Here is a 17,874-nt window from a genome sequence, read left to right as displayed (position 1 = left end):
GGCCACCTGGGCACCCTGCTGGCTCACCTTCAGCCGCCTCTCTGTGAGAACCCCCCGGTCCCTGGCTGCCAGACAGCGTTCCAGCCGCACTGCCCTGAGCCTGTAGCGTTGCCAGGGCTTGTGGCCCAAGTGCAGGACCTGGCCCTTGGCCTTGCTGAAGCTCGTCGAGCTGATGTTGTTCAAGGCAGTGGTAGAAACCAGCGCTATGTAGTGCTGAAGATCTTACCCTGGGATTTCAAAGTAGTCTCACCTGCTGGTTCCGCTCATGCCGTGTGCTGATCCTCTGCTGCAGTATTTTGAGCTATGAAACATGGGGAACTTCGAAGGACACAACTTACAGTAGTACTGTGTGTGTATTGTACGTTCCTTCAGATGTTTTTGGGTTCTGACAGCCGTTACGTTTATGGTATCCCTTTGTAGAGTATTACCTGAGTACAAACACACAAATGGATACGTGAGCCTCGTGGACATTGCTCTCAACAATTTTAAAGCTGCATTTTAAAACTAGGGGCTTTCTGCAATACTTCTTGCTGTTCCTTCTAGTGGCTAACTCTCATTTTTACATAAACTGCTTTTTTGTGAGATGTTTTCAGATAAACTAGTGCTATAGGTTAGAACAACTAAAGATCGGTTCTTCGTCTATCAGAACCATAGTCCTAGTCTTGGAACGCTGATGGTTACGTTCCTTAAATAGAAATTTGACATCACATATCTGTAAATGTATATGTAAGTATACATACAAGGTGTGTGTGCACAAGCAGTGGCTTGGTCTTCCTTGGTGAGATTAAAATCTGAAGCAGCCAAATTCTGTTATGTCTGGACCTGAAATGTATTCTGAAGCCCAGCAAGATTTAGGGGAGAGCCTTTGCAAAATTTGCATCTCATTGCAGATTACTGCTAAAGATTTTTTATTTTGGGAGACATATGCGAGCCATCCTTTGATGTTATCTGAAATTACATTTTTTGTGGACTCAAATTCTTTAAAACTTGCCAGTGGGAGATTGTTTTATGTAACTGTTACTTCTTCAGGGTACATACGACTATTTTTTGTCAATGTAATTTAGACGCCGGTGGGGTTTTGGTTGTGTAGGGCTTCCATTATTCCCTTCTGTGACTTCAGCAGAGATAGGACTGTTTGGATTTGTCACTGACGAATTAATTGGTTATTTCCCTAATTCTTTATCTTGTTCTTACAGCTTTTAGTAGAAATTCTCATGAGACCAACTCTTATTACACAGAAAAAGAAACAGAAAAGTAAGTAAATAAGTGTTTGGGGTTTTTTTCCATTCTTACCTTGTGTCCTTATTCAGACAGAAATTAGTCTCTTTTTCTGTTACTCCCTTTCCATACCAGCAATTTCTTGTTTCTGAAGGAAGTATTGTTTTCTTTGTTCTTGTGATGGGATTTCGGGTAGTCACCAGTTGCAAAGCACAGCTCAGGAAGATTCATGCACTCAGCATAGCATACTGCTCTCAGTGCAGTAAATCAGCCATCAGTGGAAGCTTTTATTGCTACTGTGGCTATAGCTACAGTTAACAGTTATTCATAATAAGCCACGAAACATTGTGTCTGTAATAGGAGTTACAGAGATTGTGAGATAATTAAAAATAGGCTGTTTTCCTGACCTAGTCACAGTGACTCCTGATTTCCAAGTTGCTATCAGGACGACTTGCCGGTGGGGTGCGGTAGCTTCCGTGCAGTTTTCTAGCTGGAGCAGTTTTGGTTTAGTGTTTTCATTTGTCCGGTCTGATTCTGCTGGTTCCTTGAACCCTTCTGAGGAAGGGAAATGTCATAATACGCTTCATGCCCGTCAGCCAGGGAAGTTCACAGGTGGATTAACTTGAACTTGGCTAGAGGCAGCTGTTGTATGTCCGTACCGAAAACATAGTTTAAATATGAAAATTCTGGGGTAAATCAGATTGCCAAGCTTTTCTGGGAATTTCTGATGTGGCATAGAGAAAACCACATCGACTGTCCTTTTTTCCCCTCTGTTCTTAATAATTGGAACAAATCCATGTCTTAGGAGTTTCTTGTATGGACAAATTTTGAATTGGTCTCTGATATTCTGAAATTCACAGCTGCTTTTGTAGCTATTCATGTCACTGCTGTGGACATTATTTGTCTTGGGCAGCGCAGAGCTAATGAATGTCTGTTTTCTCCTTTGCAGTAAGTGATGACCTCATCAAGGACTGTTTAAGCATACTGTACAACACCTGTATATGTGTGAGTACAACTGCTGTGGAAGAGCGCTCTTCTGCTGGTCATGTTTTACATCTGCTACTCAATAAGAGAACATACAGACTCTTTTGAACATAATTTAAGCTTACTCTGAAACTTCTCATTCAAATTCCTTCAGTTAAATATAGAATCACTCTATATTTTGATGTGTTACTCAGATAATCTCCGTTTTCTTAGCCGTTTTGTCAAGTTTAAGTCCTCTTGTTTGGATCTTTCTGTGTCTGTGTTTCTGTAGGAAGCACAGCCTTTGGTGTATTCAAACTTAAAATTTGCAGCTGGAAAGGGATGCCTGCTAGCACGAGCTACAGTGAGTCTCATTCGCTAGTGGTGCTGGCAAAGTGTTTTAAGTCTGATCCTGTAACTCCTTCACATGCTGAGTGTTAGTTCAGTTCGGTTGCTGGCAGATCAGTGCTAAGGTTAAAGCATTGGGTTAAAGGCCCATTGAAATAACTCGCTGTTAGAATGATGAAGCTAAAAGTGCGTGACTCAGATTATGCATGCAGGGAGCATCTCAAGAATGTTTACTTAATCGCGCGTTTTATTATATCACAGCCTAGGGAGTGCTGGTTAACAAAAATTAAAAAAAGAGAAAAGGCAATTACTTGCTTGGAGCTCTTCCAAAGACATCAATCTACCCTGGAGAGTTTGGGTCTTAATAGACCGTGTTCTCACCACTGAGTATCTGTGTATGCATGGGAGGGGGAAGAGCGAGCTCTTGGCTTCACTACATAATTTATTTTTTTAACTAGAGGTAATGCAGCTTTTGCAAACTGTGAATAGCATGATATGCTAAGGAACAGATTTACAGTTTATAGACTAGCTGCTGTATCAGTTCACTTTGGTATCGCTGCTCTCGTGAATGAGAAGTGTTCAGGATCACGGAAATGTCGTGTGTTCAATATTGACCGTTCTTATGCCTGTGATACTCGGGGGTAAGCGAGTCTTGTTCTGTGAGTGGTGGGAGTACGTCAGTGCCAGAGAAGAGATGGGTTTGCAAGTGCCAAGGATGTAGTTTCAAGTTACATTTAATTCCAGAGGAGGCTGGCTGTGATCTCAGCAGAGATCAGAGCGTGAAAGTTCTCTTTAATGGTCAGAGCACGAAAGTTGCCCTTAATGAGCCCGAAGCTGAGTTCGTGCTTTAGTGTGACTTTTGGGTTCGTCGCTGCATTTCTGAAGGCCAGTGCTTGATTCTGGTTGCTCAGACACTCTGCCCAGCTGAGAGCAGTGCTGATAGCTCAGGAGGAATGTGGGGACTCCCTCAAACGGAGCTGGTTGCAGTTTGTGTGGGAAACCAGAGACAAGCCTCACTGATGTATTTCCAGGCACCCAGTGTTGACTTTTGATTCAGGCAAGTAAACAACTGCCTTGAGATGAAGCCTCTCATCCTGGCCCCTGCAGTTTTTGCAAGCATCATGTTAACTTCAGGCGAGGGCAGGATTTAGTTTTGATTGCTGTAAACACGATGTTTCCCAGTTTCAGGAATAGCCGGTTTGATAACACATCCGCTGGAAAACTGTCCTGCTTGTGCCTGTAACATGCAGCTTCTCTGGGCGGGCTCTCACCAGGTCTGGGCGTGCATTTTTCTACTTTCTAGACGGAAGGAGTCACAAGGCGACTGGCGGAAAGAAATGACTTTGTGCTGTTCCTGTTTACACTGATGACAAACAAAAAGACATTCCTACAAACTGCAACGCTCATTGAAGACATCCTGGGAGTTAAAAAGGTCAGTTACTCGTTTCTGAATTTTATTTGTATGGCTTTGCAGGCCGGTAGAGGAAAGGCAGCTATTTCTCTGAAGAGCTGAGAATCCTCAGAGCTGACTTTCTCAATTCTTATAGTTTATTTGAAACCTGACTGTTCACATTGATCATGAAATTCCATCACGTTTCATACAGAAGCCAAATTATGTGTATTGGATCATACTCGTAATGTTTTTGCGTAGCCTGCAGAGGATGATAGGGGCTGACTTACCTAACCGTCATTGAAGTACAACCAGCATTTCAAATAAAGAAAATGAACCTTGTATAAATCAGTTTTTCATCCTTACCTTCTGATTCCACGTCACATATTTCAGTGTCTTCCTGACACCTGGAAGGCTTCCTGTGTTTCTCGCTTTCCTCTGAGTTTGGCACCTCCCCAAGAAGCTGTGGGCTGGGGCAACTTAAGCCTTCTGCACAAACTGCTTTTTTGAACTTGCTTGCCAGCATCATTGCAGTTTAGGGCCCTGATGTGAGACAAATAAAGTATTAGAGGTGTAACCCTGGGAAAACCCTGAATGACCTTTTGTAGAAAGGGTCAGGATTCTGTAACTTGTCTAGAGTACAGTTGAGGATGATGGACTTCCCGAGGCAGGAAACAGGGTTGGTTTATCCGAACATAAACACTTTTTGCTGAAGACTCTTTTCAGCATCTTTTTACAAAAGAGATCTTTGGATGAAAAAGAGAGAGAAAAATCATGCAAAAGTTGTTTCTCATCTGTGAGTTGCAAAGAAAATACAGAAGTGGAGAACAAAATTGAAACTTTTTAACACCTAAAATGTAATTTGTGTGTAAGATTAGGTTGTGGGTGTTTGGTGGTTTTTTTATTTTAAAGCCCCCCAAGTTTTATGTAAACAGTCTTGAAAATATAGATATTTGTACTTCAGGAATTGAATGTAAGTTACAGCAGTCATAAATCACAGCTGTTCTGCTTCTCTTTTTCTGACGCTGAAATAACACACACGTCTCCCAGAGGAGAGTTGTAGCTGGAGCCTTCTGGCCGTGTCCGTGTTCACTTGCTGAACATCACGTGTGACTTTCTCACTTGTTGCTCCTCCAGGAGATGATACAACTGGACGATATTCCCAATCTCGCGAGCCTCGTGTCCAGCTTTGATCAGCAGCAGCTTGCGAGCTTCTGCAGGATCCTTGCTGTCACCATTTCTGAACTTGACACGGGAAGCGACGACAAGCACACGCTTCTTGCCAAAAATGCCCAGCAGAAAAAAAACTTGGATCCCTCTCGAGCTGAAATTAATCAAGGTAATTGCTACATTGTGAATGAATGGGGAAGAATCTCAGCAATGTGTAATGTTTCCCTCTTCTCAATCTCACATGTCTGGTGTGTGTTTCAAAAGGATGCTGTAAACGTTCTATCTTACAAAGCATTTTTCTGTATTTACTTTCCTCAGCGCAGTTTCCTGGAAACAGTCTTTTCTGTTAAACTTAACTCTGTAGCTTTCAGTTTCATATGGTGTTGGTGATTAGGTGAGTTAAATTCTGTCATTTCAGCCCTCTCCCATGAACTGAGTGTCTAAAAATAAATTGATTTGTTTTGTATCCTTCAGTCACTTCCGTGGCCTTCGCTTTGGCGACTCTCTCTCATTCCATGTCCTCCTTAGAATACAAATTCCTGAGCTAAAATTTGTATGCAGTGTGATTGCTGTTAAAATAGTTCATTCTCTAATTTCACCTGACGTTGCTCTGTCTGTCCTTATCAGCAAGGGAAGTGTGTTTAGTACTAACCGTGTTGCCCACCGTTACCGTGCCGGCCTTGGACATCTCTGGGTGTAATCTCAGCTTGTCCTTTGGGCACAGTGCAGGTTTCCTTATTTTGCTGAGTACTTCTCAGATGCAGAAATCCTGCCTTGAAGGATCAGTATGAATTGAAGAGATTTAAATTAAAACACCCTCAAACACAGAATCTGCTGGTTTCAGCAATTACTATACTAAAAATCTTTTGGGCTTCTGAGGCAGGTGTTTTGCAGGAGTCCATGCCAAGCAACGCTGGGAAGTGCTAAAGGGGGTCTGGAGCTGGTTCTCCTGTCTCCTAACATTGTGTGTTCGCTGTGGACAGCAAAGCTCTGTTTCTAACTGCTACCGCTTCTGCAGCGCCCAAAGAGAGACCAAGAGCAGAGAACAGCAGGCAGAAGCTCAGAAATTTTCAAAGGGCTGGGGAGAGTATTGTCTTCTGCCTTGTGATTGCCAGAGCTTGCTTGTAGAGAGCAGCGAGCAACTCTTTGTAGGCGTGGGTATGAAGTTTAATTTAAATTAGTCAAACTGAATAAGCTTTCACAGAATCACAGAATGTTGGGTGTTGGAAGGGACCTCAAAACATCATCTCGTCCAACCCTCCTGCCCGAGCAGGATCACCTGGAGTAGCTCAGCCAGGAACACATCCAGGCGGGTTCTGAGTGTCTCTGGGGAAGGAGACTCCACAACGTCTCTGGGCAGCCTGTGCCAGGGCTCTGTCACCCTCACAGTCAAGAAGGTTCTCCTCAGGTTTTTGTGGAACCTCCTGTGCTCCAGCTTGCACTCGTTGCTCCTTTGGGTCACTGCAGAGCTGAGCATAGTTGATCAAATGTCGTTTCGGCTCGTACAATTCAGCCTGTATCTGAGACTGTTAATGATATTCCATTTTTGTCAGGGGGCATCAGAGCAGGTACCAGTGGGCAGAATCTTGCAACTCTCTCCTATAGTGTCTGCGGCCAAATTCTTCGTTCTTTTCTACTTGAACCTGCAAGTGCGTAGTGAAGACTTAGCTGTGTATCTGTAATGAACAGGTCCTATAACTTAAGTTATTCTGAGGAAACTTGAGGACCAAATGCAGCTCCTAGCACCTCCCCAAGCAGTTTGCAGACCAGTGACCTCTGTCTTTGAGCTGCTGTTTCTCAGAGTGCGATTCCACAGCAATTAAAACCCTCTGACTAGGGGAACACATGACATTGGCCCCATGTACTTTGTCCCACGGCGAACTAATTCAGGAAACTGGTACTTAAAAGGCTGACAACTTTCTGCCCGGCTACCAAAGTGAGCTAATTTGGCTTTGCTAGGAGACAAGCACCAAATTCAGGAAACTGGTACTTAAAAGGCTGACAGCTTTCTGCCCGGCTACCAAAGTGAGCTACTTTGGCTTTGCTAGGAGACAAACACCGCAGGAGGTAAAATGAAGGAGGTAACATCACACAGAGGAGAGGGGAGGTGGAGTTGCTCCTGCCAAGGGCTGCTGCTTTGTTTCTGCCAGCTTCATTTTCAGCCAGATCACTTCCTTGATATTGACTCGCTGTGGACTGGAAAACAGCAGTTCCAGCAAAATGGAATCGGCTGGAAACAAGTGGTAGAACTGATTTTTGTTTTTTCCAGTCCAGCACAAACCAGTTTTAACACTAACCGAATTATGCCTGGGGTTTGTACACTCTCTTCCAGTCCTTAACAAGAGAGTGCACCGACTTCTTCCATCTTTGGATCTTTTTTAACCAGGTGGAATTTATTTCTTTGTACTCCTCTGTATTACTAATACAGGTGTTTTGGTATCTTGTGTTGTAGAGGGTTTGACAACTTTTGTATTAGCATCATCTTAAATGGTAATGGAAATTATTTTTTCTTTTTCAGCTACGCTTTTGAATATTCCAGGCTTCATTGAGCGATTGTGCAAACTGGCAACGCGGAAGGTGTCTGAAACAACAGGTACTTCTAGCTTCCTCCAGGAGTTGGAAGAGTGGTACACCTGGCTGGACAATGCTCTAGTACTTGATGCACTGATGAGAGTGGCAAATGAAGAGGCAGAGCAGAGCAGTACAGGTACCTGGCGTGCATTCCTCTAGCCACCGTTAGCCGATGCATCTCTTAACCTTCTTCACTGTTTGCCATCGTGTTGCTTTTCCTTGTGGGCTGTACCAGTTCCCCTTTTCTTGCATGAAAGATGTGTCAGTGTTTAGGTCTGACTCCCCTTTTGTTCTCATGTACCACTGATTTTTTTTTATTTCATAAAACTAAAGTTAGCAAAAGGAAATGTCCTACAGCAAACCGTGCCCTTTGCACACCTAAATAACACTGTAACACTGCACATGCTCAGCACTAATCTTCCCTGGAGTGACAAAAATAACACGTCTCGGGTAAGTGCCTTTACTGGCCTTTTGCTCTAAAGGCTGATAGCTTTAGGTCCAAATACTTCATACCAAGCAAGTAGTCCCTTCTTTAAAAAAGAAAGGTAGTTCCAGCAAAATTAAATAATGAGTGTATGGAAAGTGTTCAGGTAGCCTCAGGAAAATGCTTTGAACAAGCATGTGTTAGTTTCTTCGCTCTGTGGTATGTCAAAAATGCAGTGTACATCTTGTAGAACTTGACATACTGCGTAACTTAATGAGAATTATCCCAAAATCTTGGTATTTAAGTCTTTGCTTCTGTGGAAGGCTTTCTTCCTTATCCACCTTCGTTAGTTTTGTAGCAATGAATTATTGTGACTTCTGAAAGTACACAAAAAATTAGATCTGTGAATGCTCCAGCAGCATCTCACACGTCCCTTCCTACGCGCCGGCTGGAGACACAGCTCACAGGGCGGTTTTGCTGAGGTGGGACGTGCCCAGTCACAGCTCCTGGCCCACACCAGCAGGCAGCAAGCAGAGCTGGGGCTCCTTCCCCAGAGCACCACCTCCCTGTGCCGTGGCTTGGGGACTTCTGAGTCAGAGCTGGTGTCTGTGCTTTTCAGCCTTTGCTGGTTTCCTTCCTTTGCCTCGTTACTGTCTCCTCACGTGGGTTCCAAAAGCAGTTGCGCTGTCCCGTGGCAGGACAGGTCGTCCCTCAGTTCTACCTCCTTCCCCAGCTGCAGCCTCCAAGTCTCGCTGTCTCCTTCCTTTCTCTGTGTCACTTGTGATTTCTGTCACGCTCTCTGCTTGCACTCATGGCATGTTCTATCCTGTTTCTGCCCTTAGCAGTGTAATTCTAGACAGGGCTATGAAAATTATCTAACTGTGGCATAAGTATACTGATGCTGAGGTATGAAATGGAAGAAGACGAGTAGTAAATGCTTCTGGTAATCACTCCCCTGCTGTTATTACCTTTTCTGCCCTGTATTTCTGGTGCAGTAATCTCCTAATTCATACAGGCGATCCTGCTAATTTAGGTAGGTGATGCCATTTAGCTTACTACGGAAAAATGAAATTTTTTTTTTTTATTTCTCATTTTTATGTCCTTATGTGTTTTTTCTGTTCTGTAACATTTATTGTAATTGGTTATTGTGTGTTGCTATTTTTAGTCGAGAGGAAGCTTCAAGCAGACGTGCTGGTCTTAGATCTGCACTGTTGCAGTGTGAAAGTAATAACTGTAACAAACCCTCTCCTGTTGAAGCTGCCTTGGGCTCACATCTTTGCCATCTTGTTCAGAGTCTTCAGATGAAAGTGGGCTGGCCAACACCTCCACACGAACGCAGCTGCCGCAGTCCATGAAGATCATGCACGAGATCATGTACAAGCTGGAGGTGTTGTATGTTCTCTGCGTGCTGCTCATGGGGAGGCAAAGGAATCAGGTGAGCGCTCGTGAACGTTCACGCCTGCAGCAGCCGGTGTCTCTTTACACCTAAATGCTCGTTAGTTGGGTCACGGACACAAGAAACATGAAGGGCGATGCTCAAGGTGTAAAGCTGGGCAAATCTTGTCGTGGCAGTGCACAAACAGGCAGCGTTTCGTTGTTTGGAACCAGAACGAGCCACGGGGCAGGGACTTGTCACAGGGAGGTCAGGCTCTGCAGAGCTGCCACTCCAGGATGAGGCAAGTGCAGGAGGATTCCTCCCGGGTGAGCGGTGCCGTGAGGCTGCGCAAGCTGCAGGCAGGTGTTCCCCTCCTTTGGGCTGCCTTCGGGGCTGATTCACGAATGGGCAATTCCTGCAGTAAGCTGCCTCGTCTCAGCTGAGCGTGAGCGGCTGGGAGGACACGCTTCAGCGCTGTCTGTGCTAGGCACTGCCCAGGAATCCCACAGGTCTGTTCCTTTTGCGTTCCTCACTTTCAAAATGAGAAGTTATTTGCTCTCTGCCTCACGTAGGCTTATGGAGCACGTTGCTGTGGCTTGGCTGTGGTTCTATATAAATGGGTCAAAAGCGTGTTGTGAAGGGAAAAAAAAACCCACCGATTTGTTGGTGCAGTTGTGACGGGTTTCCAGTGCTTGCAGAGTCTGCTCGGCTCAGCAGAGCAGCTCGGAATAGCAGGGGTGTTTGGGCGCCCTAGAGACTGGGAGGACCAAATTGTTTTGAGTTGAACGACCTCTTCGCTCTGAACCTACAAACGGATACTCGGCATTAAAAAGAAATAGGTTCTGTATAATGCTAACCAGAGAAAACCAGCAATTCTTGTAGGAAGCCGCAATCACTGCCGTAAGAAACTCGTAATCCTGTTATCATTTCTTTTAGAAGTCACGTTCTATTGGGCATAAAGTAAAATTTAAAGAAGGCCCAAGACATAACTGGAACTACCAGGATGTGGATCTGTTAGGAGGACTTTTTTTTCCATTGTGTCAAGTGAGACAGTTCCTCCCTGCCTGATTTCACCATAAGAATGCAGTTTTATAGCTGCTGTGGGAACTACTTGCAGCTTGTAGTCATCCTGCTACTGCCTGTTTGGGAAACTGGAGGTGCTGGCTTCCTTCCCTCCCTGGGTCAGTTCTAGCCTGTTACTGTCAAATGTGACGAGGTAGCAAGTGTGCTGCTCAGATAGCTAGCTCTGAAGGTTTTTAATTTCCTGAGAAAACAACGCTTTACTCTTCTCTGGTGCTTCTGCCACCATGCAAAGAGGGAAACTGTGTAAGGATAAAGCTGACGTGCAGTTCACTTCAGGGCTGATTCAGGATTGGAATTGAATTCTTGAAAGATCTGAGTTACTTCGTTCCCAAACACATTTTGTCCAGGGCCAGCTCTTTTTGTAAAATCCACTGCCTTTTGAAACTACGTAAATTTTCCAAAGTCTTATGTGGCCGATGTGAATCCATTCCCCCTCCTGAGAAGCAGGCAGATGAGGAACTAGAGCTGAGCTGTTCTCTGCAGAAATCAGGGAGGGATGAATTGTCTGACTTGCTAAGGAGGGAACAGCAGCGTCTGCAATAGTATTCTTTTTGCTGACAAGCATTTCAGCTGCTTGGTGGCTTCTCTTTTTCTGCGAGGGAACAAAAAGCGCAAGATCTGTGATGGCAATCTTCCAGTCTGTGCAGCCAACAATCTTTGTGTTGAAATAATTCTGCGTAGAGTTTCTGAAGGGCGTCAGAAGACCTGCTTCAGTCTGCTGTGGTGTGTCACCGGAATGGTTTGGCGTTGGCTTGAAGTTTGATGCAGCTTCCTGAACAAACCCAGCCTGTTGCTGAATGGTTACTCTAAATCCTTGGTTTGAACTTGACTGCTGGGCTAACTGGCCTAAATCGACAGCTGTGCCGGCAGCAACTTGATTCCTACCTGCTGCCCTGTTTGGGATGATCACACCCTTGGGGATAAGTGGTGTTTCACTGCGGGTCTGTGCCTTTGCTTCCTTCTCATTAATGGTCACACCCTGAATTGCACTCTTTGTATGTTTTTCTAGGCTGCCGTGCTTGCCTGTACTGTGGCAAAAGGCAGTTGGCTGATTTCCTTGGTCCTGCACACAGCAGAAGCTTGTGATCGTTTTAGTCGTGAGACAGCAAATTAGAGCAGTTTAGGTGAAGCCGGGCAGCAACAGCAAAAAGTCAAAGGGGTTTGAAGGGTTGTTGTGTTGGCATCCCCAGGCTGAGTCACTGTAATAGGTTTGGGGTCTGGTAGAGAGCGTCATCTAAAGTGGTGACCATGACTCAAGAGCTTTGTCACATGGCTGGCTGTCAGGTGAGAGCTCAGGAGTTTAAGCAAAGTAAACCTAACGCGTTTGAAATGAGGCATGAATCATTTGGAATAAACAGATTGTTCTCTGTGTGGGGAGGAACAGACTCAGGAGATAAAAAACGATGAGCCTAGAGAGCTCTTCCTTTCGCGAGGGGCCGAGGCTCTTGCGGGGAGCTCGCACGCTTGGTTTCATCCTGTTGTGCTTGTGCCACGCTGGCCATGGAGGGACCGGGGGACTACAAGGAGTGCTTTGTTCTGAGAGATTCCTCAGAGTTGTTTTTGTTGTAGGCTTGTGACTAGATCCAAGTGTCCCAAGAGTATTTTTTAAGTTAAGGGAGCACTGAAGGACTCCAAGCTTTGTGGTTTGTCCGGGGAGCGGAGCGTGGGTGAGGTGGGAAGGAGCTGCTCAGGTGTGATATTTGGAGACCCTCAGCAGCAGGAATGTGATTTCCATGTAGACAGGAAAGTTGGTGGCAACAGAATGCAAAAGGCCATCAGCCATGCTTGTTCAGATGATTTGATTTTAAGGACTGTGTCCATTACTGTTTTGGGCACTTAATTTTTACAGCATTTTGGGCTTCCCAGTCATGCGTGCCTTGTCATCGGCCTACGGCTAGTGAGAATCCTGTTTTGAGTTTCTCCTTTTCCTCATCTTCCAAATTGCTTACATCAAAAGCGTCAAAGCTCGGAGTGAAGGTATTTAATGACTTGTTTACACTAAAATTACTAGGGGGGTTTTTTAAGTGCATAACCCTATAGTCTGTTTCAAAGATGTCTTGATGTACTGTGTCCTAGCTTGGCAGGCAGACTGATAAATAAACCAGAGTAATTTGACGTTTTCTTCTCTTCTGAGCATTCTCCAAAGAAGTCCCAACTTCCCCTTGAAGCTGAAGGAGCAGCACTGAACTGCGGCGTGGTTTAGTTACTGCTCAGAACTCCTGCGTAGATCGCTTGAACAAGAACCATGTCAGGCAGAGGATGCTCAGTGCATGACTTGCAGCAGAATATTTTCAGCTGAGTTTTGTGATACGGAATAACTGGGGACACAGATGTATCTGCACTCTTTTCTGTTGTTGGAGGATGAAAGAATTGTGCCCGTCTCTTTACCGGACTAGTTATATCAGTATCCAAAGCTGCAGCGAGTGAGTACGTTGTACTTCTCTTGTTTTCCAGGTTCATAAAATGATAGCAGAGTTCAAACTGATTCCTGGCCTCAATAACTTGTTTGACAAACTGATCTGGAGAAAGCATTCGGCGTCGGCCCTTGTTCTGCACGGACACAACCAGAACTGTGACTGTAGCCCGGTGAGTAACTCTTTTTAATTCCACATTGGGTTTTTCTCCTGTCGTGTAATTCTGAGGGATCGAGTAGCCGGGTGCTTGTTTAATAAATGACTTGAGATGCAGTAGCATTCAGGTCTCTGTGAATTACTGTTTTCATTTAAATCTCTATCTTTGACTCATGTCAGCAGTTTAGCAGAGGGTAATTTAGCCTCTTCCCTCATTTGGGAACTGGGAAAGGGGTAAATTCTGTGGTCACTGGAGTTAGAAGGTGACCAGAACTTAAGGAAGTGAGAACTAGCGGGTCTGGTAAGGAGAGGCAGAGAACACAAAAGGGATCACAGTCAGGTTTTGGGAGGGACTGGGGGCTTTGTTAGTTTGGTTACTTTTTTCCCCCCTCAATCCTAGATACTCCAAATTGATCAGTACAGTGATGAGCTTTTTTGCCTTTTCAGTGAGAAGAAATTATTAACTGCTCCATGCATAGGCTTGGAGGCAGTCTCCGCTTATATTTTGGGCAGCCTGCAAAGTGCAGCCTTCTCCATGTATGCAACTCGCTTGCTCTGCCCTCCAAATGGGTTTGATTTGGATAGGTTTTCATTTCAGCAGTTCCGTGTCGGCTTGGTAGTTAATATCCAAAAATACTAAAGCAAAACGAATTTTTTTGATCTTTCTTGTCTCTTTTTAGGACATTACTTTAAAGATACAGTTCTTGAGGCTTCTTCAGAGCTTTAGTGATCACCACGAGTGAGTATGAAAAGCTGTGGTAGGCTGTGGCTTGGCGTATCGTTTGCCTGATTGCAGTTACAGTGGGAGCAGCACGTTGTACTGTCCTTAAACTCAATTCAGATGTTCACGTGCGTTCTTTCAGCTCGTGCTATGAAAAGGCTGAGGATATGCTCTCCAGTGGGTCTGTCTTAGTATGTCTGTTGATTAAAAATAGCCCATCCTGCTTTAACCTTTAAGTAAGGAGGCAGCTTTCGTGGTGCTGTTTGTCTGTCTTCTCCCTGAGTCAGTGGGCTCACAGAGAGCACCTCTACCCTGGGGGGACACGTTCAGGCTTAATTCAGAGTGGAACAAGCATGAAATGAAGGCTGTTGGAAGATCAGGATGAAGGACAGTCTGAGGAGGTGAATCGATACTCCTTTGCCTTTGTAAAAAGTCTGGGAAGGTCCAGATGCCAGCAATCGAGAAGACCTGATTAAACAGGATGGGGGAGCAATTATCTGTCAGCTGGCCATCAGAGCTGAGTTGGAGATAAGAAAGCTTCTGTTTGCCTTCAAAAGGCATTCTCAAGAAACTTGATTCTGCTGGAGTGATGCAGTTTGTGTGTTGGTTTGGGGTTTCTTTTAGTTTTTTTCAACGGATACTTGTTGCTCTGTTGGGACTTGCAGAATCGTGTCAGTGTCCTCTTGCTCCAATTCAGTCCTGCAGGACAGCGTCCTGTTCCTTACAAACATCGCGTTTGCAGCACATCCTTACCTAGCTGCTCATACCTACAGGGTGATACTTTGTGCAGCTTTTATCTGGGACTGTTCAATAAGCCTGTTTAGAAGCATCAGCCTTTTTGATTGTGGAGTATTAGCTTTAAGAATGAGGAGCTGCTGGGTGTGCTGTAGGCACAGGGGGAAGGCTTGGCCTATTGTGAATCCTCCATGCGAGACGTGTTTGCTCAAGAATCGCTCCAGGTTTTCCAATAAAATCTCTTCAGATGATGTTCCTACTTAAAATGGCTACTGCAAAGACCTCAGGCTTGTTTAAACACAGAAAAGCTTTCAGCTTGAACATCTGAGCAAGCGAAATGTCTGGAATCTGGTTGGGGTTTTTAAACAAATAGTTACATGAACTTTCTATGAAATCTCAGATAAGCTGAGTTACCTGAGGACAAGACCGAGAGCAAGTACTTATATTCTGATATTAACTCTAGTAAAAGAGCATGTAAACCAAACTTACAAATCAGTTTATTGCACAGAGAGAGAGGCTGTATTTTCATTTACAGAAACCTGTTGATCCAGATGAAAAGAAGCTTCACGTGACAGCCTCAGTGGGCACTAATCTGGAAGACAGTGTTTGAAGCAAGAAGGCATCCCTGTCACCTTTCTGGTCTTAATAATTTATCTTCCTTGTAATTGCTGTGTTTTGATGAATAGGCTCTCTTTGCACACCCTCACACTCCTCGCTGCATCCTGTGCTCCCTTACATTTCCTGAAAATAAATCTTTGGGGGCTGGACTAGATGATCTTTTGAGGTCCCTTCCAACCCCTGACATTCTGTGATTGTGAGCAGTTTGAGGTAGGAGCGCTCTAAGGGAGCAGCGAGTCTGCCAGCAGGAGCCTCTGTACTACATTTCTGCTTTGTTAGATTTCTTCTGCATTTAATTTGCTTCACGGATAAATGACTATTTTTATTACGAAAAGTTCAGTATTTGATTAAGAATTTCATGCAGATCTCTTGCTTTTATATCCCTTCTTGGTCCATTTTCTACATACCACAGAGTTTTAAAATACTTCCAGAGTAAATAGTTTGCTCAGAGTAATAAAATACCAGGATTGTTGAGTATTTTTTTGCAGTTCCTGCTTTCTAACTGAGATTCGTTACTGATAAAGAGCATGGTCACTAATAAGGCAGAGAAGAATTGTAGGAAGCTGTGAAAAAGTTTGCTATTTAAGTCTTTGGAAATCCAGCAAGATCTTGCAGAGATTTTAAAAATAAACAGTGTTAGCCAGAAGCAGATATTTACAAACCGAACAGTAAGATCCTGAGCAGGTCAGCAAAGAACCATGTCTCAGAGCTAGTCCGTGCCTCTGGAGTTCATCGTGTTTTTTCTCCCCTACCCCCAACTGTCTTGCTTTAGGAACAAGTATCTCCTTTTAAACAGCCAAGAACTCAATGAGCTGAGTGCGATCTCCCATAAAGCCAACATCCCTGAAGTCGATGCAGTTGTCAACACAGACAGGTGAGCGGGGGCAGAGGATTTGGGTCAGCAGCTCCACGTGTTTCTCAAGCACTTACCCTGGAGGTCTGATGTCACGTTTGACATATTGGACATCCTTGCGTCCACCACACTCGCTTTGATTTTCAGGGATGTGTTTCAGGGGCAAGTGTCTTGATTTGTACAGGATTCACGGCTGGTAGCAAATCTGAAGTGTGGCTGTGCTCGGAGTTAGAGGCATTTTGAAAAGAAAAGCAACCTGAAATGGGGATTTTGGGTTCACGGCCCAGATGTTGTTGTGATGTGCTAGGTCTGTCGGTCTGGCCTTTCTCTCTATGGGCATTGCAGACAGACCTGGGAAGCAATCTCTAATGCATGAGTGGCTGCTACTGATAGATTTAAATCTGAGTTTCCAGATTCAGGAGCAGCCTGTGCACATGTTGTGTCCATTTCCAGTCTGCACAACCAGATCTAAATGTGTCTGCACTGAGTCTTTAAGAGCAGATCACAGCTAGCACTAGCTAAATTAGATTAACACGTTAAGCCACTTAGAGAATCTCTAGTATTTCATTTGAGTGTCGGTTAGATTGGCTGTTTTGATTCAATAAGGTCTTTTACACGTGATTCTGATGGACAGAGCACACAAGGTGAAGCATAGTTTGCAGAATTTAGTTATCAGAGTCCTCCTAGAAGATTCTGCACGCTGAAAGGAAGCAGGCCAAGGGCATAAACAGCTTTTTCCAATGTGCAGAGTTTCTCATCTTTTCTTGGTATGTGAGGTCAAGGCATTGCTTCTGCATGAGTTTACTGTAGGTGGCTACTCCACTAAAGATGCTATTTAATATTAGTAGTATTGCAGTTCTACAGCCTCTGTACTTTTCCTAGTGTGTACAGAAGTCTACCTCATGTAGCATCTAGGTTGCCATACTCAGCTCTGCCTCCTAAACAGAACTTAGAGCTTCCTTTACATTTGTTGAGCAAAAAAGGTGCATTTTTTCTTTCATTTTCAAGTGCAAATGCGGTATATGGTGGTTGTTTTTCTAATCTCCTAATTCCTACAAGCTGTGAATTGACGCTTCACTTAAAGTTTTGAGAGAAAACAATTTTTCTTTAGGATTTATTTGGAAGTCATGTTACAGGTAATTGCAGACATTTACCAAAGGCCGTGAGGAGAAAACTTCCACTTGTAGAACTAGTAACAAAAGTTACAAATATTTGTACTGTAAATTTAATACGGGATATTGACCACTGATATTGAACAAACGCTCTGGAGAAGAGACTGGGTTCAGCGTTCTACAAGCTGTGGTGCTTGCCAGCCCTTCCACTCACGCTGTGATCTCTTCATGTGCTCCAGGAGTCTTGTCTGTGATGGGAAAAGAGGTTTGCTGACCAGACTGCTTCAGGTCATGAAGAAGGAACCGGCTGAATCCTCCTTCAGGTGGGTTCACTGTGCACCACGACACGCTGTTCTGAGGTGACTGGAAAGTCAGTTTGTTTTCATGCAACTTACGGCAGTTCAAAATGCTTGAAAATGATAAGCTGTGAGAAGGTCTGGCTCTGTCACACCTGCCTACAGTGGCCGTGCAGGTGAGGCAGGACGCCAAAGCTGGCGTTGGGTCTCGTACCCGGCGCAGTCCGTGGTTTTCTGTAGGTCTGACAGGTCTGATTTGGCTTCGGGTTGGAGTAAAAGACGTTAGGAAACCTGATTTAAATTACAGTTGTGATAAAACACCTCCCCTTGCTCTAAAATTAAAAGCTTTTCTTCTGTTTCTCAGGTTTTGGCAAGCAAGGGCGGTTGAAAGTTTTCTGCGAGGCACCACCTCCTACGCAGACCAGAT

At 44.5% G+C, this 17,874-nt stretch overlaps 1 protein-coding gene across 1 annotated transcript in view; it reads left to right on the top strand.

Annotated features, from left to right (window-relative positions):
* Positions 1-17,874, top strand: part of TRPC4AP (transient receptor potential cation channel, subfamily C, member 4 associated protein) — a gene marked incomplete at its 5' end in the record, with an annotated part of 24,087 nt that overhangs the window by 2,024 nt on the left and 4,189 nt on the right. The window contains 11 exon segments of the mRNA XM_009874355.1: positions 1,197-1,254; positions 2,168-2,223; positions 3,833-3,961; positions 5,057-5,258; positions 7,608-7,796; positions 9,377-9,519; positions 12,997-13,128; positions 13,793-13,851; positions 15,959-16,060; positions 17,391-17,474; positions 17,812-17,874. The exon segment at positions 17,812-17,874 is cut by the window's right edge and continues 22 nt beyond it. Coding sequence (XP_009872657.1) covers positions 1,197-1,254; positions 2,168-2,223; positions 3,833-3,961; positions 5,057-5,258; positions 7,608-7,796; positions 9,377-9,519; positions 12,997-13,128; positions 13,793-13,851; positions 15,959-16,060; positions 17,391-17,474; positions 17,812-17,874 — 1,217 coding nt within the window.

This window comes from Apaloderma vittatum, unplaced genomic scaffold (assembly GCF_000703405.1).
Source record: "Apaloderma vittatum isolate BGI_N311 unplaced genomic scaffold, ASM70340v1 scaffold14368, whole genome shotgun sequence".
NCBI classification, from domain to species: Eukaryota; Metazoa; Chordata; class Aves; order Trogoniformes; family Trogonidae; genus Apaloderma; species Apaloderma vittatum.
This window is presented reverse-complemented; position numbering and strand designations above follow the sequence as displayed.